At 40.2% G+C, this 24,126-nt stretch overlaps 1 protein-coding gene across 1 annotated transcript in view; it reads left to right on the top strand.

Moving 5' to 3' along the window:
* Positions 1-24,126, top strand: part of llgl2 (LLGL scribble cell polarity complex component 2) — a 49,285-nt gene that overhangs the window by 13,286 nt on the left and 11,873 nt on the right. The window contains exons 2-10 of the mRNA XM_040038568.1: positions 12,160-12,281; positions 16,414-16,511; positions 18,024-18,105; positions 18,247-18,362; positions 18,788-18,946; positions 20,877-21,039; positions 21,123-21,252; positions 21,337-21,391; positions 21,579-21,733. Of these exons, the coding sequence (XP_039894502.1) occupies positions 12,207-12,281; positions 16,414-16,511; positions 18,024-18,105; positions 18,247-18,362; positions 18,788-18,946; positions 20,877-21,039; positions 21,123-21,252; positions 21,337-21,391; positions 21,579-21,733 (1,033 nt within the window). The 5' untranslated portion in view covers positions 12,160-12,206. The remainder of the gene's footprint in view (positions 1-12,159; positions 12,282-16,413; positions 16,512-18,023; positions 18,106-18,246; positions 18,363-18,787; positions 18,947-20,876; positions 21,040-21,122; positions 21,253-21,336; positions 21,392-21,578; positions 21,734-24,126) is intronic.

The raw sequence follows: 24,126 nt of genomic DNA, 5'->3' as shown, positions 1-24,126 counted from the left end.
AATTTCTTTGTGCCTGCGGGAGTTCGACGGGTATAGGGAAGCGCTGTATAAGGTTCCCGTTATTGATGTTTGGGTGGTTGACCGGGGCGGATTTTCTCCTGTCACTTTTTCGTCATCCCTGACGTGCTCTCCGTTGTTTTTTCCCTGCTAATTTTAGCATCACACGGCAGCTTCTGTATCACGTGGTATAAGGCTCCGCCCTTGTCATTTGTTGAGCAGGAAGAGTGAGCACTTGTTTTCATGCAGAGTACATCCCGGATCAAAATGCGGTACAGTCGTCGTCGTCGTCTTTTTTTTTTTTTTTTTAAATCTTTGTCATTTGGAAATGAGATCGCACATAAGTATGAATCGAGATCGCGATTTTCTAACAATTAATCGTGCAGCCCTAAGTGTGCAGGTGAGTATAGGCTGGAGGAGGCAAGGATGGAACCGTTATTATTCACAGTTACTATAGAATTTTTTTTATTTATTAACTCAACAGACACCTGCTTTTTCAAGTAGATGAGAGATGAGGGTCACCTAGAAGGATGTATGGGTGTTATTGACAGTAAAACAAAAGGCCTAGGTGGCAGCTAGAGACCTAAGTGGGAGCAAAATATTAACTATCTGACACCTTTGGTGTGTGCTGCCAGAAATAGGGGTAGTTACAGGTTCACTTGTTGAAGCTTTTCATAACTATGCAGATCGTGTGAACTGGAGGCTCTTTTTTTTTTTTTTTTTTTCCATCATTTTGATGCAAAATGTGTGAATGTGTGTGTGAATGGGTGGATGACTGAATGTAGTGTAAAGCGCTTTGGGGTCCTTAGGGACTAGAAAAGCGCTAGAAAATTATCAGATAATTCTGATCTGTAGTATCATTTGTCTTTAGCAGTTGCCCTCATTTATCTTCGAGAACTATACCACATTTTAATACCCTTAGAATTGGTTTTATATATATATACCCACTTGGACCTTAAACACCTTTGTATGAAGTCCCTGTCCTGAGGAGTATGTCATTTAATGGCTCAGGTCTGAAACTACTATCACTTAGAATCAGAGTTTAGTTAATGTAAACTTTGTGCACTCGACCACCCTCCTCTTAATCTTTGGTTTTTCATTATAGGAAGGAATGCGTGAGGTGGTGGGAGACGTGATATCCTGGCAGCCAGAGCTAACAATCTGTCTGTCTAGCAATCTAATGTTTGCTAACCTAAAGAGGGTAAAGAGAGGTACCTCTGCTATGTTTGCTGTAGTGCTGTACTCCTCTTGCCTCCGTCTCTTTCTGCTGTTTAAATACAAAAAAATTATGTTTTGCTTCATGCATATTCACCAGCAAAAGTTCTTTTTTTTCTCCAGGTTTCAGTAAAACATCTGTGGTTTCTATTTCATGCACCCTTTATACCTCCCTTTCCCCTTCAGAGCAAAGACATACAGTAACACCCCACAGCCCCCTAACTAGCAGTGGACCTTTTAGTAATCAGTCATCCCAGTCATCGTAACTGAGAATAGTTCAGTGATTGCCAGCTGAAGATCACTGCGAGGTGAGGTCCTGTGTGTTCAGTTGATTTGGTGTCTTATGACGTGTTTCTTTGTGTGAGATAGGTGTGTTCACATGTGAAAGCAGTTCCTAGCAGCAGCTCTCATACAGCTCCTGCTTCCCCTGTGTTGACAGGATGAGTATTACTGTTTGTACTAGAGATGGACCGATCCGATATTACGTATCGGTATCGGTCCGATACTGACCTAAATTACTGGATCGGATATCGGAGAAAAATAAAAAATGTAATCCGATCCATTAAATATCACGAAAGCACCTCACAAAACTTGCAACACGCCGTAACTCACCTCAGAACGTTAGCACGTCGGAGCAGTATGCATCACGTGATAGAGCGGCTGTGGCATGCGGGACCTGTCGGTGGTCTGGATAGCATTTGGAGCTTCGCTAGCAACCTGGCATTTCATCTCCGACAAAGTTATCCCGAGAGAAGTAAAGCAAGTGTGTAAGTCCATCTCTGAATGTTTGTAAAGCATTCCCACGTTAAGCTTAACAAGCGATATATGGAGCGACTGCCTCTCGCTCTCCGGCTGCTACTTCAATCATGAAACTGCTTAATGATCAGCTGATCGGCTTTTCTGCCGTGAGTCCGTCTCTCTTCTTTGTTTTTGGCCCACTTTGCACCAGAAAGAGGAAACCAGCGGCTGAACAACAGCAGAACGTTTAAGCTTGATAAGCTGTTGTTAGAATTTATTTAATATTACTTTCTACACCAGGATCTTTTTCTACGTAGCTGACGGCTGTAACTGTGCAGGGGCGGATCTAGCAAAGTTTAGCCAGGGGGGCCGTTAGGGAATGAACAGGGAAAAGGGGGCACAAAGACATACTTTTCTTTCTTATTCTCATTTAAAATGTCGAGCTTTTAATAAATAATTATCTGACACCCAAAGTTTTAATTTGATGTAAAAGGAATAGAAGTCAATTACTGTATATAGTGACTATTAAGTCTAATATATATACCCTAGTAAGCTATAGTACTTTTTACTTTGAGTAGGTACCATCTCTGAAGTCTGCAATTTTGTTGAAGAAAGATGTTGAATCTATTTAATATTTCTTGAAAAATAATTGATTTCTGTGCATTTTTTTCACACTGCATTAAATTAAGATTGATTACGTCGATTAAGCATCATGAGGTGGAGCGTGAGGGGTGGTTCCCTATTTTTTATTTATTTATTTTTGTTGTTGCTGGGAGTTGGAACCCTATTAGTTAGGTTGCTTAATATTTACGCTAAGTACTCTTTAAAATGCCAGAATAGGGAGGATGGTGTAGGTTTAAGTTTATTAGATTGATCAGTATTGCTGAACTATGAAATATTTTTTTGTATACAGGTATAACAGAATAGCTTTAGTGTAGTTGTTGTTTTAAACTTGAGTATGAACTTGCAGACTTGCAAAATGCAGCAAGATATTTTAAAAAACAGTTTTGTTGATTAAAAAACACTATATCGGATTCATATCGGTATCGGCAGATATCCAAATTTATGATATCGGTATCGGTATCGGACATAAAAAAGTGGTATCGTGCCATCTCTAGTTTGTACCTGTAGTTTGTGACTTGATCAGATATCATTCAAGAAGACTTGTTCCTGTCTTGAGCGAGTGCTGGCATAGCTGCCATTGCAAAAGATCTCGAGTGAAATGTTTTGGATGACATGGATTTGCAGCTACTCATCTTGTACTAAGCAGTATGTTAGCTTTGTGTTTAAGAACCACGAGCTATGGAGCAGCTCTGCTTGGTTAAGCAGTGTGAGTTTCCTGTTCTGGGATATAGGCGTGTTTTTGCATGGCTGCACTCCCTAACTTAGATGGCTTGACGGATATACTGGGAATTTGATGATATCGCTGAGCTGTGTTATGAAAAGCAAACAGTGTCTTGCTGCTTGAGAGCAAAGGCATCCAGGATGGTATATTGAATAGCATAAGAAGACAAGCCTGTTAAATTTGCAGTCAAAGGTAAATAAAGTCTAAATCATTATCTTCATGGGGGAGAGGCTCGTGGTGACCATAGTGATACAAGATGGAGTGTTCGTGGTCATTTGCTTCTCCAGGGGTGGCACGAACCAGCATTTGTGACATCACAATCCATTCTGCAGTCACCTGTTTCAGCCAATACACACACAAATCAAACATTTCTCCCATAAAAGAAATGTTTTATTCATGACCTGGACAGAGCTATGATGTTTTTAAGCAATTCTTATAGTGAATTTTGATGTTGAAATCTTGCTGTTTTGAATCAAAGTCAAAAATATGAGAAGATTGTGATCAGAGAATACAATGGTTGAAACAGAGCTGGTGCCAAGGTACACTTCAGAGTCCTGCTAATGCTTCTTTTTAGGTCAGACCTTCCCAAAGTGTGGGGCCGCAGAGCCATTGCGGGGGGGGGGGACGCTTGGACACTGCTAGCACGGGGCGCCCACAGAAACGCAAAGCAGGAGATGAAGCATCGCTGAATATGTTTCCAAACCAACTTCATTCTAAGCCAAAGACTTGAAAATATGGTGAAGCATATCTGCCCTTTGGTTTCACCTGCACAAGTGCCGAGGTAGGTCTCCCCTGCAGGATTGGTTTTCCCTGTGTCGGGAGCAGCGCTGGGCTGTTCAAATCACAGACAAACAGTATTCCACAGTTGTTTATGTTTTTAAACCCATTTTGCATAGAGAGGCGTTTTTTGAAAAAAGCATTGATAGCAATGTTGATTATTACACATGAAAAAAAAAAACAACTTCAGTAAAATAATCACACCGTGACGCCTCTGTCTTTCTAAATGGAGGGACAGTAACTGTGTGTGTGTATATGTCAGCGTGTAAAACCTGAAGATAGAGACAAAATACTGTTAATCTTACTATCTGCCATTCTGCACTTCATCTCGTGTAAACGTGGTGCACAGCGTGACGTGAAAAAAGGCACATACCTTTGACGTTGCGTGTTGAACTCTGTATTCCTCGTCCACACGTAACGGGAAAAAATGAGTTTTAGAAAATCTCAGTTTTCAGTGTTTCGAAATGCCGTTTACGTGTGGATGAAACAGCTGCGTTTTCAAAAATACCCGCGTAGGTGTGGACGTAGCGTAAAAGAGTTAGTAGTTTGTTTTCTTACTACCTGCAGATTACTTGTATTTGCTTAATTGTTTCCTAAATGTTTGAGGTGTGAAAGAAACCGCAATGGAGCAAAATATGGGCGTGTGTGGTTGGAGGATGTGTTTGTGCATGTGCGCGAGAAGGGGGGGGGGCGCAAACATTTTTCTTGTAAAACAAAGGGGGGCCTAGCAAAAAAAATGTTTGGGAACCACTGTTTTAGATCATGTTATAGTGCATTAGATTTATTAATTTATTTATTTTTGACAAAAAGATGGTCAATGCGTTTGACGAGCTGGGAGATATGATGTTGCATTGTTGCAGGATCTGGAAAGGTTTTGATGTGGTCGGTCCAGGTGGATCAGTAGGACACTATAACATGCAAGTAAACTTCACAATTACTGGCCCTGCACAAAAGGGTGTTCAGCCACTGGAGAATGGCTGGTGTGTTTCTTAATCCAGATGGCATTAAGGTTTATTGTAAAACATTGTCAGGTGTCTTACAGACAGGAGTTGGGTTCATGGGACCTACCAGTATCCTTAAAGGAGATCTGTCTTTGTTATTAACTTAAAATGATATACTCAGTAAAGTCATTCATGCATGGAAGTGGGAATGAATCTGGCTTGTAACGGCACTAACCTTGCAGAAGTCATTACAAAATCAAAATTGATCAGGTTTTAGGACAAGCAGTGATGGTGAGCTCCAAGGACTATTAGTGGGCACAGCAAAGGTCAAGGACTTACTTACTTTACATTACTTACATTTTGCATTAACACACGTAATAACAAAGTAATCAAATGTATTTTTAACATTGCTCAATAGGACCCTCAGAAATAAAATTAAATTAAAATTTTAGGTAATAGAAATTGAAGTGCTAGTGGTATTTTGAACAAAACATAATGTACAAATAGGAAACTATTTGTGTCAAAATGGATTCTGTTTAAAAGAAGAAAAAAAAAGTTCAAATACAGCTTCAAATTAAATCGAAAAGGTATTTACTTTCAGTCCAAAAAACCACATTTCTAAAGCTTACAGATGATTCAGTTCATGAATTCACGATTACAGTGGACATGCTCTGAAGTGAGGCTTGCTCTTATCTTTGAGATAATGTCCCCAGCTGCAGCTGATTTTCATGCTGTCATGACTTTAGTCTTTGACAGGTGCATGAGCCTCTTTTTCAGGACAAACTCATCTACACTAGTTAAACAGAACAAAACAGAAAAGAAAAGACCGTTACTAATCACAATTAATTATGTTAAGCATAGACATTAACTACCTAACGTTAGGTTTGTTATTCAGAATAAACACTAATATTAATGTAAGAAAAAAATCAAACTAGGAGACCGTGTAGCTGCTCCTACTCCTTATTAGTTATCAAAACTGAACTGGTGTTCGCTTCGTTTGAGAAGTTTCCGACAGGTAAGCTAATATCAACATTACTGTACAAACATCAATATTACTGTACAAATATTAACATAAACAGTCATTCAAACACTATGCACTAACTTAACTCCCTAAAATGGACCAATTCAGAATTGAAATCACACTCTCCAGGGTGCTAGTGTTTTAAATGCTTGTGCACTGCAATTTTACTGTGTTGGAAGGAAAACTCTGCTTTTCACAGTCTGTGTTTAACTTTGTTTTCTGTGAAATGCTTTCACTTAAAAAAAAAAAAAAAAAATCTGTTTCCATTCTCTTCTGTGCTCCTGTTTTGCCGTTCGCGTTACGTTCTTATGCTTAGTATTGGGTGCAGTATTGGCAGATGATACAAGTGACACTACCCCCATAGCTTCCTGTAATGTGTTGCAGTTACAAAAACATATTTTGCAACATAAATTTTGCCTCAGACAGTCAGAAATATTATAATTCAGATCATGCATCAGTACATTTCCATATTTTTATATCTATAAAAAGAAAGCTGACACTTGCGAGACTTTATCAAAGGTGTAAGCATCACAGCAGATGCCTTTGTGTCAAAGTAGCTGAGGATGAAACAGAAAAACATGAAGATGATTTTCCTGGCCTGGGATTTTATAAAAATATTCTGCAGTAAATGGTAAAAATGGCCTGCATTTGTATAGCGCTTTTTCTAGTCGTTACGGACCCCAAAGCGCTTTACACTACATTCAGTCATCCACACATTCACACACTGGTGATGGCAGCAACATTGTAGCCACAGCTGCCCTGGGGCGCACTGACAGAGGCGAGGCTGCCGGACACTGGCACCACCGGGCCCTCTGACCACCACCAGTAGATCAAAAATGAAAGAAAACCATTAATCAACATATGAACAGTACCTGATGCTGCTGAAGTGAAGCAGAGCAAAGTTACAGAGGTTTTATTAGAGACACAGCTAAGCGTTTTGCAATTTTGCATAATTTTAAAAAGTTAAAATTTGTTCAGTATTGAACAGCAGAAATGAGGTTTTCTTTTCGGAAGTAAGTAAAAGGGAAAAAAAACAGCGGCCGACAGCGCTGTAAACAATGGTAGACTTGTGCGTAACAAGCAAGTGAATAATGCAGAAAAAAGATTTTTAGACGGGAAACTGTTCTTGAAGTACAGAGAGAGAGAGCTGTGTATGAAGTATGATTTTTATCGTGGTGGAAGCAAAACAGCAAAAGTAAGAGGGAAGAGCACCAGTTGAAAATACTTTTTGATCTCTGGAAATATTCTAATAATTCGAGAGACTGGAATTACGATTTTTCCTGAGCTGTAAGCTATGATGATTGACATTAAAAATAATAATTTATGTGTAATCATGGAATATACAAAAGTTTACTTTAACCTATATTTGTTTTTTTCCACACAAGACTGCTGTGTTAGTGCTTGTCTTGGCGTGCTTGACCTTTCTAAACATTGAATATACTGGTCTGACAGAAATCTGGTCTGGTCTGAAACACTTAAAGGGATGATGCAACATTGAGTAGGTCTATGTAGTCCTCAGAACAAGTGACTGGTGAGTCCACCCAGTCTGTTTGGGACAGTCTGAGGAAGTATGAGGAAGCTTGAGTTGGAAATGTGAGTCATGGGAACACTGAGGGCAATAACAGAACTATGTCTGGCTTTGGACTGAGGCAAATGACCTGGCTCAGACATGTGAGTCATGGCACAGACTTTTGTTATGAAAATGGACTGTCATGGACTGCAGATCACACATTTGACCACTGGTATGAGCTTTGCTTTGCCATTGTCTGAATCTGGAACTCCAAGTAGCTTTTCTGTTCCATAGCTGCAAAACAGAGCGTGGTGCTGTGTGGTTGACATATATATCCAGGACATACTGATGAGAAGTGGGCTACTGGAACAAGAGGGCACAAGCTGGCAAGAGATGATAATAAGGCGCTGTTGGAATGCTACTACGCGAGTCAACCCCAGTGGAAGGGGAATCTTTGATACCCAGCATCCAGATCGACAGCAAAACAACTAGTAGCTCAGTGTTCCAACATTTGCAAGAAGAAACTGCTCTCACGTAGAGCTGGGCGATAGAATGATAACGATATGTATTGCGAAATAACTTTTTCTCGATAGAAAAATTTAACTATTGCGATAGGCCTCACCGCTCTTGTCCTCTTAAAAAAAATAAAAAGAACAATTTGTGATGGCAAATTAAGTAGCGCAGAGCCGAACCAATCACAGCCGCAGCGTCACGTCACGTGACTTGTTACGTACAGCACAAGTGCCAAGCCGCACATGTGTATTTGTTTGGGAAGGAGCCAGGCGCCGTGCCGACTAGAGAAAAATCAACCGAGAGCGTGACCGAAGGTTACCGAAGAGAAAACAGATGATGGTTGCAATGCCGGAGAGATTGTTGAACGGAAGAGCCATAGAAGTTCCGTAGTGTGAAGGTATTTCTGCTATTTCAAGTCTGACAAAAAACAGATTAGCGCGCACTGTAAATTGTGCCAAAAGCAAGTCTGGAAATACAATAAACCGGTGCATGCTCAATCTCTGACTGGAAGTGCTAATTCGATATTATCACCCCCACCCAATCCAGGGCATCAAACCCCAAGTGCGATGGAAGAAGGATCGTTGAGTGCGAGAGGAACTAACCTGAAAGATTCGATCATAGCTGGTTATCAAGATTATGTACCCTCTGAGGATCTACTAGATGATGTCAATGCAGTACTAATAATAATAATAATGGATTGGATTTATATAGCGCTTTTCAAGGCACCCAAAGCGCTTTACAATACCACTATTCATTCACTCTCACATTCATACACTGGTGGAGGCAAGCTACAGTTGTAGCCACAGCTGCCCTGGGGCAGACTGACAGAAGCGAGGCTGCCATATCGCGCCATCGGCCCCTCTGGCCAACACCAGTAGGCAAGTAGGGTAAAGTGTCTTGCCCAGGGACACAACGACCAGGACAGAGAGCCCAGGGATCGAACCGGCGACCTTCCAGTTACAGATGCGATTCCCAACCCCCTGAGCCACGGTCGCCCACTATGGACAATAGTACTTTGTGGCAAGTTTTTTTTTTTTTTTTTTTTTTTTTTTTTTAAAGAAACCACAGAATCTATGTTGCGTAGAGGGGGAGGGAAGCTGTTCCACAGTACTGGTTTGGAAAGCGCAATCCCATGGAAAAGTCAGAAGACCACAATCAGTGTATCTAAGAATCCAGTTTTGAGAGCAAGGGTGAAGAAGCTTGATAATATAAGTGGGGGCCTCTCCTCATAAAGATATAAAAGTAAGAGTGAGGATTTTAAACTGATATCTGTACCCAACTGGAAACCAGTGGAAGGACTTCAACAAGGGAGTGATGTAAGTGAATTTATGAGTGTGGGTTAACAGCCTTGCTGTGGTATTTTGGATCACTTAAAGGTGATGTAAAGAAATCTTTGACAGACAGGAAAAGAGTGCATTACAATAATTTAATCATGAGACGATGAAGGCATGAACAAGTATTTCCTGTTCATCTTTGGAGACAATAGTCCTACGTTTGGCAATATTTCTTAAATGAAAAAAGCAGGTGCAGGTCACAGACTTGATATGAGCATCAAAAGACAGAGATTGATCAAAAATTAAATGGCCTGTATTTGTATAGCGCTTTACTAGTCCCTAAGGACCCCAAAGCACTTTACACATCCAGTCATCCACCCATTCACACACTGGTGATGGCAAGCTACATTGTAGCCACAGCCACCCTGGGGCGCACTGACAGAGGCGCCACCACCACCAGTAGGCAACGGGTGAAGTGTCTTGCCCAAGGACACAACGACCGAGACTGTCCAAGCCGGGGCTCGAACCGGCAACCTTCCGATTACAAGGCGAACTCCCAACTCTTGAGCCATTAATTTCCTTAAGACAGTCCATTAGAGTGGATAATTTGTCTAGTTCACAAGGTTTAAAGGAGGTGTATAATTGGGTATTGTCTGCTTACTGATGGTAGGAAATAATTTTGAAACTACTAATGATAAGTCCTAAAGGCAGAATATTTAATGACAACTAGAAAAAGTTGCATTTCCTGCGAAAATGCAGTGTGAATGCCGTGTAGTGGAATCTGAAAAAGCAGAAAAAGGAGAACTATCTGCTGAAAACACTGTGTAGAAGCTGAACTCTGCTGAAAAGTGCTTTATTTGAAAGATTACACTGAAGAGCGTCAAGAAAGCAGGGAGAGTGCGAGGAGGGAAGATGTGCGGCAAGAGCCACAGGTCAGATTTGAACCTGCGCCACCTGGTCTCAAGGTGGCTGCTCATCTCACTGAGCCAAACTGGTTCTCGGGTGACTGAAAAGAGATGAAACTGAAAATTGTCCTGAAAATGTTGAAAATTGTGTTGAAAAGAGGTAAACCTTTTGAACTTTCTGCTGAAAAGAGATGAAGAAACAGAAAATTGTGCAGAAAAGAGGTAAAGAAACTGAAGTTTGTGCTGAAAACAGGTGAAGAAGCTGAAAATTCTGCTAAAAAGTGGTTAATCAGCAGAATTTCTGCTGAAAACAGCTGAAGAATCTAGAATTTGTGCTGAAAAGAGGTGAAAAATTTGAACTGTCTGCTGAACAGAAAATTTGCCCTGAGCAGGGTACGAACCCGGGACTTCTGGTCTCAAGGCGGCTACTCATGTCAGTGAGCTAAACTGGTTTTCCGGAAATTGAATTGAGAAGGAGAAACTGACAATTCTGCTAAAATGAGCAGAAGAGCATGAGATTTGTGCTGATAAGTGAAAAAGCTGAAAATTCTGCTGAAAAGAGATGAGGAAACAGAAAATTGTGCTGGAAAGAGGTGAAGAAAGTGAAATTTGTGCTTAAAACTGGTGAAAACCCTAAACTTCCTGCTGAAAAGAGCTGAACTTGTTGAATTTTCTGCTAAAAAGTGGTGAAGACACTGAAAATTCCGCTGAAAACGGACCAAAAAGCTGAAAATTCTGCTGAAAAGAGGTGAATCAGCAGAATTTCTGCCGAAAAGAGGTTTCTGCCCAAAACAGCTAAAAAGGGGTGAAAAAAAACTGAAAATTCTGCTGAAAAGGGGTGAAGGGGTAAAATTTATGTTGAAAAGAGTTAAAAGTTTAACTGTGAACGTGAAAAAATGTTGCCATAAGAACCCGGGCCTCCCGGTCTGAGAACGGCTGCTCATCTTACTGAGCTAAAACACGGCTCAGCGCGGCAAGCAAAACTGGTGATCACACTGATAATGTGGTCCCATTCAGCAAAATGGGCCAAAAATGGCATAAAAAGCTTAATATCAGAGGGGCCGATGGCGCAATATGGCAGCTTCTGTCAGTCTATCCCAGGGCAGCTGTGGCTACAACTGTAGGTTGCCTCCACCAGTGTGTGAATGTGAGAGGGAATGAATAGTGGAATTGTAAATCGCTTTGAGGGCCCCGAAAAGCGCTATATAAATGCAATCCATTATTATTATTATTATTATTATTATTATTATTATTATATCTCAAAAAGTATAAAAGTTATGAGCACCAAAAGATATAGCTGGCATTAGCAGAAGGTTTTGTGCAACGTTTGTGTGAAGAACCACTTGTAACACACAGCATCTACATTAAATAGCGGTTGTATTATGATTTCACACAAAATCTCAGATGGAGAAGAATGTTTGGTCGCTGAAATGGGACAAATGATGAATACATTTACATTTGAATCCTAATTTCCCAGTGACTTCACAGACAACCAAACATGTAGCCAGGGGCCTTATGACACCCAGGTCTCATGTATTTTGTTTAATAGGTTTCTATAGACATTAGTGAAGCAAAAGTTTTGGTACTCTTAGTAACCCCTTTTTCCTTGAAACTGCTGGTTGTGTATTGATGCAAGAAAAAACATGAGCCACTCTGTACTTTTTGGAAGGCAGCTGGACTGATTAATATAGCTGTGTATCTGATGGTGTTATTCATCTCTGAATTGTGGCTGGAGAACATGCTTATGGAAGAAGACCTGTTTTGATTGTTTTAAATAAATAGAATATCAATATTTGCTTTTCACTAAGGAATAACAAAGGTGTGAACTAGAGGATTTGTCTAATAACATGCCCTTTTTTCTCCTCTCTGAAACTTTTACTTTCAAGCTGGATCATCTACCTCTATCTCCTGTGTCTCCTCCAGCCAGCAAGTGTCAGCGGGCCTTCTGGCTGCACACCGGTATTGACAGGATGAAAAGGTTCAGGCGGCACGGTCAAGAGTCCCAGAGGGATCGGCTAAAACAGGAACTCTTCGCGTTTAATAAGGCAAGTAAATTAGACCATACCACACAGTTTGCCATCTGTAGTGATGTGGTTCAATGTGAGTGATGAGAAGAAGAAGACAAAAATCATTCAGGAGACTCTGAACTATCTGCAGTCATGATATACATTCAAGTGACCAGGTTACTAAGCAGAAACAGAAAATAAAAGTAACCAGAACAAGATCAAGTAAGCTGTTCACTTTAAATTTATATATTAGTTTCTTTTTCTTGTGATTTTTGTCTGTACACCACCATGGTCCATTTAAATCAAACAACAGAGGCGTGATTGAAGTGCAAGCACTCAGCTTTAATTCAAAGGCTTTAACAAAAATATTGACTTAACTGTTATGGAATACAACCACTTTTATACATGGTTTCCATTTTTAGTACTCTGGTGTTCAGAATGTAATTCCAAAAATTATCATTTTTCAAATACTTAAGAACCTGACTTATCTCAGCTAAGAATATATACATTTCAGACAGAATGTCAAATAATTAATATAAGTGCGGTGCCTTTTAGAATCCATACAAATGTCAAACTTTGAACTCTAACCAGCGTAGGTATCCAGCTTAAGTAACCATAGCGATGTAATTAGGTTGATCCTAACATTAACAATATTATAGCCCTCTGGTTTTTCTAATGCACTAACAATAACCAAGTGACAATGAAGAAGCTTAGTGGAGAAAGCAGTGCCACCTGATTATTTCAGTTCATCTAAACCAGGGGTGTCAAACTTACTGTCTACGATACAATTACATACAACCCGCAGGATCATTTTATATGTCAGTTATTAATGTGGAAGCCGAATCTTCAGCCCTGTTGAGAATCCATGCAGGCAGTGGTGGAACTTTATTTTTGATGGGTACACCATGTGGCCAATCACATGCAAAGACAGACTGGGATCATACCATTATGTGAAAGAAGGAAGAGGGCGGACGTTCCAAAGACAGCACGTGTAGTGGTGTAGCCAGTTACATGGAGAGACAGGAGAGTCGGATTTAAATGCTAGCAGGTCATTGTGGAGGACAAAAGGTTTCAAACTTGTCCAGGCTTTAAATCGTGTGTGTTCTCTGTAGTGGTAGTAAATGCATAAAAATAGGGCTTTTATTAAAACAGTGGAGAAAAAAAAAAAAAAAAAAACTCCTCCCTTGAAAAAGACTAAATTTACAGTTCAGTATTGAATATTACATTAAAAAACTGTATACAAAATGTCTTTGAATGGCAGAGATGCAGAAATGTCTGTAGTCATAGGTTTTACAGCTTTTACAGTTATATTTCTACTATAGAAATGTGTTTTGTTTTTTTTTAATGATTACAGTTTTAAAAAATGGTCATATAAAAAAACTGTTAAATATGTAACTTTACACTGTGGGAAAGGAGAGTTTCACTGGTCTGGGCCACTTAAGATCAAAGTGGGCTGTATGTGGCGCATAAACACTGCACTCATTTTACAGATAATTGTAATCATAATGATGACGCACTTTCTGCATAAAAGATGCTTGTGCCCTGCAGATATAACACCTATATATGTGTAGACATAGGTGTTCATTTCAGTGTTTTGCTTGTTGACTAGTAATTATCATGATACTTTTGGTCTTTTTCTGATGAAAAAAGACAATAACTATATGTAAAACCTAATGCGAAAGAAAAAATGTTTTGACAATTTTATTGACAATTTTATTGACGAATAAAAACAAGATGAAGAGAGACGAGGTCCAATCAGAATGAATTGTGTTGTGTACAAAGAAGGGATGATGATCCAGTTAGAAGTTATCTTATGCAAAGTTAGACGTGCACAATTTGATCTGCCGCTGACAGACAAGGTTGGGCGAGCTCCCCGTCTCATGAAAAAACAACAAAATGTCAGAAGAGTAATCATATTAGGGCTGCCACGATTTGTCGACTAGTCACAATTACGTCGACTATCAAAATCGTCGACGACTGATTTAATAGTCGACGTGTCGTTTGAAGCTTTGTAAGATCGCAAAAGACGCAGAAGTAGCAGGATTTAAGAGTGTAATAACGGACTGAAACAGAAGATGGCAGCACTGCATGTACAAGGATGCCAGCTGCCGTTAAACCCCGAAGAAGAAGAAGCAGCTGTGTCCCAGAATTCATAGCGCGGCCCAGCTTAGTTTCCAACAATGGCGGTAGCTAGTTAGTTTTAATATTACTCTTATTATTCTTTCTGGGTCACAAAATAAACGTTTAACATATTTTCAGGCGAGAATGTAGCTGTGTAAACCTCAAATATCGGCTCAGTTTATCAGGACACCACATATTTTCAAAAGCGCTCCGACGTTTTCGGAGACGTCTGTTACCCACTAGCTCGATAGCTAGCCGGGGGCTAGGTCACTAGTGCCGTGAGAACACCGGACTCCCGGCAAATTGTTTTCAAACCCACCGCCGTCTTTCGCGACTCAGGTTAAATATATATGAGTCACTTAGATAAATTAAAAATGTTGTTGTTTGGCTTTTTTTTTTTTTTTTCTTTCTTTTTTTTTTTTTAGTATTTTATTTGTTCCTGAGTAAATCGGTTTGGCTGAGATTAAAGTTATAGTTTTTACACAGCTGAATAAACGTAAAGCAGACAGCTGATTATCAGAAGTGTGAGATGCTGGAGAATATACTCCGGTGTCCTGTTATATTTTAGATAGCAAGGAGTTTATTAAACTTTACCGAAACAATCTGCAAATTTCATTAAAATTGAATAAACTATCATCTTGTCTTTATTTTTAGTTAGCACCTTAAAAGCTTAAAGCTGTAAGCTAATGATAGTTATATAAGAGCAGATGCTGCTGGTGCAATAAGCTGTAGTTTTATGTCCAGTGGATGATGATCTGATTAGTCGACTAATCGCATAAATAATCGGTGACTAGTCGACTATCAAAATAATCGTTTGTGGCAGCCCTAAATCATATGGACACATTTCATGTCAAGGAAAGTCAGACACTTTGCAAACCGCGGCACATAGAGCAACTTTCATCGGTTAAAAACACAACAAACTTTTATACTTTCTATTTTTGTCAAATGAATTAGTCTACAACAATCTTATGATATTTAATCAAATAAAACTAAATTGTGACTAAAACAAAATCAAAATTTGCGTCAAAATTAACACTGGAACATTTATGTATACCTTTACATGTCCAATCTGAGATGTTGCTCTCAAACACTCATTCCTCCTGGTCCTCCTGGCGTGTTTTCAAAACTAAGAATTCAAATACGACTCGCCAGCTTGGCATAAAGACATCTAGCTGCTGTGATAGTGGCTGTTTGTTGGGTGTCATTGTGACAGATTCCCATTATAGCTTGTTCTGTGGCTAAAGATTGCTTCCAGTAAACAACGACACGTAAGGCACTTTGATATGTGTGCTCTTTCCATTGTTGTAATCTTATTTTAACTTTATCATTTCCTTCCAACATTACTGTGCTGTGTGGATGACCCTAGTAGTTATGAGTAAATGCTTCTTTTTTTTTTTTTTTTTTTTTTTTTTTTACCCCTCAGCCGTAGAAAGCTGGTTAGGGGTTGTCGTTACCCTGCCCGGCAAGTTGGCAGGCGGTGTGGATTGTTGTGAATGCGATAATGCAAGCAGAATTGCAACCATAGGTGTATCTACTAAAGTTAGACCAGTTTGAATCTCAGTGACTCAATGTCAAGTTTTGTAAATGTGATAACTCAAAGTACTAAATGTAGCATATGTGACTCAAGTCACGTAGGATATATTTTTACCACTCCCTGCCACCAGTATTTTTACATTTTGTTTTGAGTCAAGTTCTTATTTTTTGCTCCTGCATATACAGACTGATAGCGGCCGCAGCCTGGCAGAGTACGCCAAATGTACAAACATAGTAGTTGGTCATGTCCGTGGGTTCTAGACTTAATTTTCCAGACCAGTAAAACATCCAGTAAAAGCGTGATATATTGGACTGGGGAGCCAGTGAAATAAATATAAATATTAGACACTGCTGGTGACTGTTAAACTCTGATTAAAATCATTAGCTGTGAATTCTGACATTTGAGATGTATGAGGGCATTTCTTAAAGCTGGTATTGTTCTGTACACTCTTGTCTCTGTCCTTGGCTCTTTTGTCAAAGTTCTTTCTCACCCTCATCTTTTCACTCTCCTCCTCAGACAGTGGAGCATGGATTCCCCCACCAGCCCAGTGCTCTGGGCTACAGTCCCTCCTTGAAGCTGCTGGCCATTGGCACTCGCTCTGGGGCTATCAAACTGTATCCATCACTCTGTTAAATGTTCAGTTTCTATGCCATATGTTAAAACAAGATCTAGAGTGTAATTAAAGTGGTGGGTGGGTTCGTTTACATTTTGAGAGAGGTCAACTTGAGTCTAATAACAGATTAAATGTCATGTTGAGGCTGTCATTTTTAGCATCTACATGGATGTTAAAATCACCCACAATAATTATTCTATCTGAGCTGAGCACTAAATCAGATAAAAAGTCTTGAGAAATCAGACAGAAACTCAGTGTAAGGCCCAGGTGGATGATAGATGATAACTAATAATAACAATAATAATAATAATAATAATAATGTATACTTTATTGATCCCCGTGGGGAAAATCCTCTCTGCATCTAACCTACTCACTCAGTGAAGCAGTGGGCAGCCACTGGGTGCCCAGGGAGTAGTGTGTAGGGACGGTACCTTGCTCAGGGGTACCTCAGGGTACAGAGGATTCGAACCCCCGACCTTCTGATTATGGGGGCCACCACTCTACCTAGAGTTATCCCTGCCCTAATAAGACTGTTATTTGAGTTTTTCAGCTGGGGTGGACAAGGCTGAGCATCAGGCTTTCAAATGAATTAAAACTCTGTCTTGGTCTTTGGTTGATTAATAAGCTGGTGTTGAAAATTGCTGCCACACCTCCTCCTCGGCCTGCTTCAAGGTTTCAGATAGAATGACTCGGGGGGGGTGTTGATTCATTTAAGCTAACATAATCATCCTGCTGTAACCAGGTTTCTGTAAGGAAGAGTAAGTCAATTTGTTGATCAATTATTAAGTCATGTACTAACAGAGACTTGGGAGAGAGAGGCCTAATGTTTAATAATCCACATTTCACTGTTTTACTCGTGGTGCAGATGTGGATGCTGTGTGTGGAGTCTCTAATTCAGTGATCTTGGCCTCCAGAGCTGCAAATAGGCTACATATAGTACAAGTAGGATTACTGCTAAAGGAGGCTGAGGAGTAACTAAACATGTGACACAACAAGCAGGAAAGTGTAGGAGGGACAGGTGAAGAGGCCATGCTGCTAGCGAGTCCTTAAAGACACAGTGAGTGAATACTGTGACTATAAATTAGCAAGTGAATACACAGAGTGTGTGCTTTGGATGAAGCATGGGAAGATTACACTATGAAATAAATAAGTTATCTATTAGTTTTTAATTAAATTGCTACACAAAAACACCACTGTGTGTTGGACCAGGAAGTGATCCTCTACTGCAGAGAGAGGGAACACCAAGTGACAGCGCCACCCAAAGGAGAGAGGAGGTCTAAGTTGTGACTTCTAAAGCAAGAAGATTTCTGGCTCTAATTCCCTGTACATAGTATCTTGGCGTCCCCTCAAACACTGAGATGCCTCCCTGAAATTAGGACTTAAAGTTTTGGATTTCTCTGTGTAAAATAGACCATCTTACTAAATGTGCATTAGCTTAGCTCTTCCCAGTGTGCTAGTATGTTAGTATGATTGCAACTATGATAAATGGAGTCTGTGCTTAACCATTGTTCAGATATGGAGCTCCAGGTGTGGAGTTCATGGGGCTACATGATGAGAATGCTGCTGTCACACAGGTGCACTTCATGCCCCACCAGGTAATGTTTGATATAAATCACACAACATAGAATGCCAGCAGAATTTTGTTTTATTGAGCTTGTACTATAGTGCTGTTCTCAATAGTGTGTATCAGGGAATACATTTTATTATATCTCTGATTATTTGTGACTCTTATTCAGGTTGAGCTGGTTACTTTGCTGGATGACAACAGTTTGCACATGTGGACTCTAAGAGGACACAATGGACTTTCGGAACTTCTTGAAATAGGACGCTTCACGCTGACTGGACCACCTGGGTAAACCACATATTTCCACCTATCGTTTTCCTTTCTCCACAGTAAACTTTTTGAGAAATGGCCTATTGGCCACAGGGGCCAATGGTGCGATATGGCAGCCGCGCTTCTGTCAGTCTGCCCCAGGGCAGCTGTGGCTACAACTGTAGCTGCCTCCACCAGTGTGTGACTGAATAGTGGAATTGTAAAGCGCTTTGGGTGCCTAGAAAAGTGCTATATAAATGCAATCCATTATTATTATTATTATTATTATTATTATTATTGTTATTATTATTATTTGACTTGTTAAGCTAAGTAAAGCCAGATAAAGAAGAGATATGAATATGTAGAATTTGCTTAGTTGTACAGGTCACAGGACATCTACCCATGCCTTTGATCAAAAAGTTGCCAAGTGATGCCACTTTTCTCCTTCCTCCTCCTCCTCTCAGTGCCCCTCCAAGCGTGACCAGAGTGACAGCAGTACTGGCCCACTCCTCAGGTGAGCTGCTGCTGTTGGGGACAGAAGGTGGACATGTATTTGTAGTTGAAGTTCCAGGATTCAGAGAGCTGGAAGAGAGGAACATCAGCCTTGACCAAATTGCCAGCAGGTAGGCAAATTAAAACACATGTTACAGACAGTTGCATACTATATGCTGCTAAGGACTATGACAGTTGTTAGTTTCTGCAGCATAGACATAAAAAAAAAAGTGAAACTGCTACAGTTACTAGAGGGAGTTTTTTCTGTTTGAAAGCACCTATTGTTGCGTTAGTTTTGTTGTTTTAAAATTTTGTTTTCTGCTAGGAACAAGAAATATCCTTCTCGTCACATAAAATATTGTATTTAGCTGCTGTTTGCACTTGTGGCTGAATGCTGGATAGAGCAGATTGTAGCTCAACTAGGGATGGGTATTGATAAGATTTTCACGATTCCGATTCCATTTTCGATTCTGTTTAACGATTCGATTCTTTATCGATTCTTTTTAAAAAAGGAGAACACTAAGGTCGATTAGCTTAGAAATTTGTTTTATATCTTCTCTTTGAACAAGATAGAAATTTAGGAGTAACATGGCCTTACAAACCCAACAGAGATCCTTAAGGATCCAGCCTACGGCTCTTCAATGGGGTGTCACAGGGTCCCCGGGGGAAAAAAATTGTAAATGTAAAATAATAAAATAAATATTCGTCTGTAGCAATAACAAAGTATAACATAAATTATTCTGTAGCAACTACACAAGAATATCCAGTAATGTCCCTGCCTACAATTAAACACACTTACCGAAAATTGGGGCCATCTGCTGTGGCAAATGGGTTCAAGCCTTTTACCACAAACTGAGTCACTGCTCGGTGACATTCGTCTATCCTGGCCTGAAAGGAGACGCTACCGGTAGACTGCAGCGACAACTGCCAGCATCTGGGTCAGACTCTGTCTCTCTCATCATGGTCACCTAAACGCACAGTAATGGCAGGTTTTGTAATAAGGCAGCTCGCGCTAACATAATATGCACTGTTGATTATTTACCTGCCGCATTAACGGGAAAGGGCATGCAAACGTTACCGCTGCTGCTGGGTTGAGATTCACGAGTCCGGAGCGGAATTAAAAACATGACATTCAGTTAAGGTCATCGCGTGTTTTGTGAGCAAATGCTTTTGCATATTCGTAGTGTTTCCTCCCTTAAATGAAATATCTACTTTTCAAGTTTTGCAAGTTGCCCTGTTGTCATCCGTTCTCGTAAAGTAAAACCAAACTTTTGAGCGTTTGAGCCGCCGTGTTTCCTGCCAGGTAAATGACGCTCCGCAACGTGGTGACGTCATTCGGGGCGACTGGAATCGATAAGGGTATCATTTGCAAAAATGGCAAACAATTCCAAGGAATTGAAACAGTGGGAACCGGTTCTCAACAAGAACCAGTTTTCAATACCCATCCCTAAGCTCAACGCTACAGTTTGTGTCTGGAAATTTACATTATTCTTTAGTAGGGCTGTGCGATATGACCAAAATCTCATATCCCGATATAAAACCTCTATCGTCCCGTTTTACCGTTGTTGTTGCTAACGACAACCCATAAAAACAGGCGCTTGTCCGTCCGTAGTGTGGTTATATTAAATATAAGAGAAAGAGAAATGAATATAGCCACTACAGTGACCATCAAAACGATGAAAAAAATATTGCCGTAAACAGTTTATTTTGCGACACCACGAAACAAACGATAGCGTAAAATGAAACGATAGACGTTTTTATATCGTCATCCGATATATATCGTTATATCGAACAGCCCTATTCTTTAGTCACTTTCAGAGCATGTATTACAGTGGAAATGAGCACTCTGTACATTATAAATATCAGTCTGCTCACTTCAAGTGTTTAAAAAAGTGTTACTGCTAAACTGCTGTCACACAGTATCAGTGTTGGGGAGTAACATTTTAAAAGTAACCTTCCCAACACTGCACAGTATAATAGAATATATTGCCTGTCATCCCCTGTGCATCAATAATAAGACTGATATTCTCTTGAATTATTTCCTCTGCTTGTTGTGTACAGCGTACCTGATGACTACATCGGTCGCAGAAATCTAGAACACGTTGAGGCCTTACAAGAGAACCCGGTCGATCCAGATCAGGTCATCATTGGCTATGGACGTGGCCTCATGGTCATCTGGGATTTGGAGAAAAAACTTGCCATCCAGCACATTCCTGCCACACAGGTACCTGTCATGTAACGTACGCCTGAACAGAACACCAGCTGCCAATATATAAACTGACTGAATACTGTGTAATCTAACCATAGCAACTGGAGAGTGTGTGTTGGACTGAGGACGGAAAGTACATTCTGAGTTCACACAGCGATGGAAGCTATTGTCGATGGATGGTGGGGGGGCAGGACACGAACGAGGAAGAGAAATCAGACATTCCTTATGGTAAAGAGGAAGCTCTCCACTGTTTTATTAATCACAAAGTAAAAAGGTTTAGGCCTCATGGTTACTTGTGTTTTATAATTGCAGGACATTTTCCCTGCAAGGCCATTTCTAAAATAGTTCAGCTCCCTACAGAAGAAGGGTAAGATGACGTCATCCACCGGTGAAATAAATCTTTTTGTCAGCTTCCTTCAGTGAAAGTGATGTCGTCACCTTTCTAATATTTAACTTCTCAGATATGTTATGTGAGCCGCTGTTACACATTAATCACTGAACAAATGGAACTGAACTTGAACCTTGTGTGTACGTATGTTTGCGTGTTTGTGTAGGCCTCCATTCCTGCTGTTCAGTGGTGGTATGCCCAGGGCCAGTTATGGGGACAGACACTGTATTACAGTGATCCATGGTAAAAACCACGTGGCCTTGGACTTTACCTCCAGGATCATCGACTTCTTCGTCATTAGAGATGGACCGGAGCACACAGGCAGGCCACACACACCAACAAACTGGCAACAAAATTACAGCACATTTAAATATGGGACTCTTAAAGTATTTGACAGCATTGAAGATCTATGTTCCCCAGTCTCTGATGTTGTTAGGTCCTATAAAGAGTGCACAAACATACTAAATACACAGGGGAACACTGCTTCAGTGTTTAACTTACTTAGACTTTGTTACTTTGTTGCTGTGTAGAAGGACGCAGTTATAATAAGTGAACAAACATTAATGAACACAGTTTAAATGCCAAAACATATTAATCATGATATTGATGTTATTTGGGGGGAATACTCATAAACCAAATGTAGAAAAGACAAATGATGTCAAATCCCCCATTAGAAAAAAATAACACTCAATAACAGTCAAGAGTTTTTGGGCCTATCAGAAAGTGAATGACATCAGTTAATTGCTTTGAACCATGTAGTGCTATTTGTTATGTCACAATTTGCTAAAAAGTGATAACAAGTAACGGTAGGTGATGTAGTTAGTAGGGGTGCAACGATATTCGTATCGATATTGAACCGTTCGATACAGTGCTTTCGGTTCGGTACGCATATGTATCGAACAATACAACATTTGTAATTTATTTTATCAATTTTCCTTCTGACGATGCTGTCTGTGTTGAGCGCTCAGTGAATCTGCGTTCGACTACTCCGCCTAGGCTGCACTGTCCAGCGCAGATCCACTGAGCGCTCAACACAGACAGCATAGTCAGAAGGAAGAGCGCAGGGCAAGCTAGCGAGACAGAAGTTAAGCTCTCCTTGCAACATTCAGATCTGGCGTTTGGAATTATTTTGGTTTTCATGTGACGTATGACCCTGAAGGTAAGCGAGTCATGGACTAAAGTAAAACAGTATGTTGGATGTGCCACGCAATGCTCAATTACATTGGTGTGAACTAGTGTGTTAGCGCAGTTAGCTCGTTAACGTGTTGGCCGTCTAGCCCCATGCACGGAGCGATCGGCGGTAGCTCGTTAACGGAGATTTGCCGTGTTGTGGCGTTAACGTCATTTCAACGAGATTAACCTGAAAGCACTAGTGGGAACACAACGAATATGACTGCACATTTACGCCGACATCATCCTAGTGCAAAGACAAGTGGAAGCAGACAAAAAAAAGCAAGCATGCTACTAACTTTAGCCGAGTCATTTAGACAGCTGTTAGCACATGATTCTCCTTATGCTGCTGAGAATATAGCCCAGAAGAAGCGGATAGTATAGCTTTTATTTTGGAAAGAGCCATTTCTCTGTAATAAACTCTCTTTTCCAAAGATGAGTGATTCCTCAATCAGATACAGGGCTTGCAATATCGCTAGCCCGACGTCCCGAAGCTAGCGATTTTTTCAGTCGGGCTACCAAAATCTATCTCTTCCCTGCCCGTCGGGCTATTGTAGGAAAAATATATGTCAATGCTTTTGCATTCTTTCAGAAATGTAGCTGGGTAATTATGTCATTGGCATCGGTGAGCCACTGTCAATATGTGACATATTGAAGTCGCGTTTGAATTTGCGCTTGTTTTTTTGCTTTCACTTTGCAATCGCGTGAACTGTGTATAGAGAGCGACAGCACTGATCTGTGAGTGATGATAATTTGTGCACCAATTCCTCTGACATCGTCTTATTAATTGTTAGCTTACTATGCAAACATGACAAGTGAAATCTCCCGCAGCTTAAACATGTGAGAGGTTTATCACGCAGAGGATCGCTGAGCTTATGTGAGTGAGCGTGTAAAAGCATTTCAGTTCTGCTGAGCCAAATAAGACAGGTCAGGGTGAAGAAGTGACAGCCAAAGAAAAGCTTACCACAAAACGGAGAAGTTATGACAAATCAGACTATAAGGCAAAAAGAAAGTGCAGCTTTATGGTTTCATGGACAAAAGAATTTCTGTGGCTGCGATATGACGAGCTAAATAACCAGGGCTGCACATAAGTGGTCCGCAGGTGCGCATTCGCTGTCAAAATAAAAAACACGCACAAGGGTTAGGGTTAAATTTAAAAACTGTACTTTTGAGTTAAAATATATATTTATAATTTTAATAAATGACAAATTAAAAATGCATGAACATTTTTTTGTATCGAAAAAATATCGAACCGTGACACCAAAGTATCGAACCGAACCGTGAATTTTGTGTATCGTTGCACCCCTAGTAGTTAGTCAGGTAAAAGAATAAACGGCTTTATTTGAAATTAACTGAGCTGAACATGAGATGTGTCAGTCAGTAGGGTTGGAATTTTGCATATGAGCTAGCTTGGTGAGTTAAATATTTGGATAAAAACAACAAAACAGTTTTACAGCACATGATCCTCAGGAGCAGAGGAATCGCTCTTTCTGAGGGAACAAGTAGAGCGTACTCTTATATCAACCAATACTGTACCCAGGTGT

This window comes from Simochromis diagramma, unplaced genomic scaffold (assembly GCF_900408965.1).
Source record: "Simochromis diagramma unplaced genomic scaffold, fSimDia1.1 OVJJ01000617.1, whole genome shotgun sequence".
Taxonomy (NCBI): domain Eukaryota; kingdom Metazoa; phylum Chordata; class Actinopteri; order Cichliformes; family Cichlidae; genus Simochromis; species Simochromis diagramma.
This window is presented reverse-complemented; position numbering and strand designations above follow the sequence as displayed.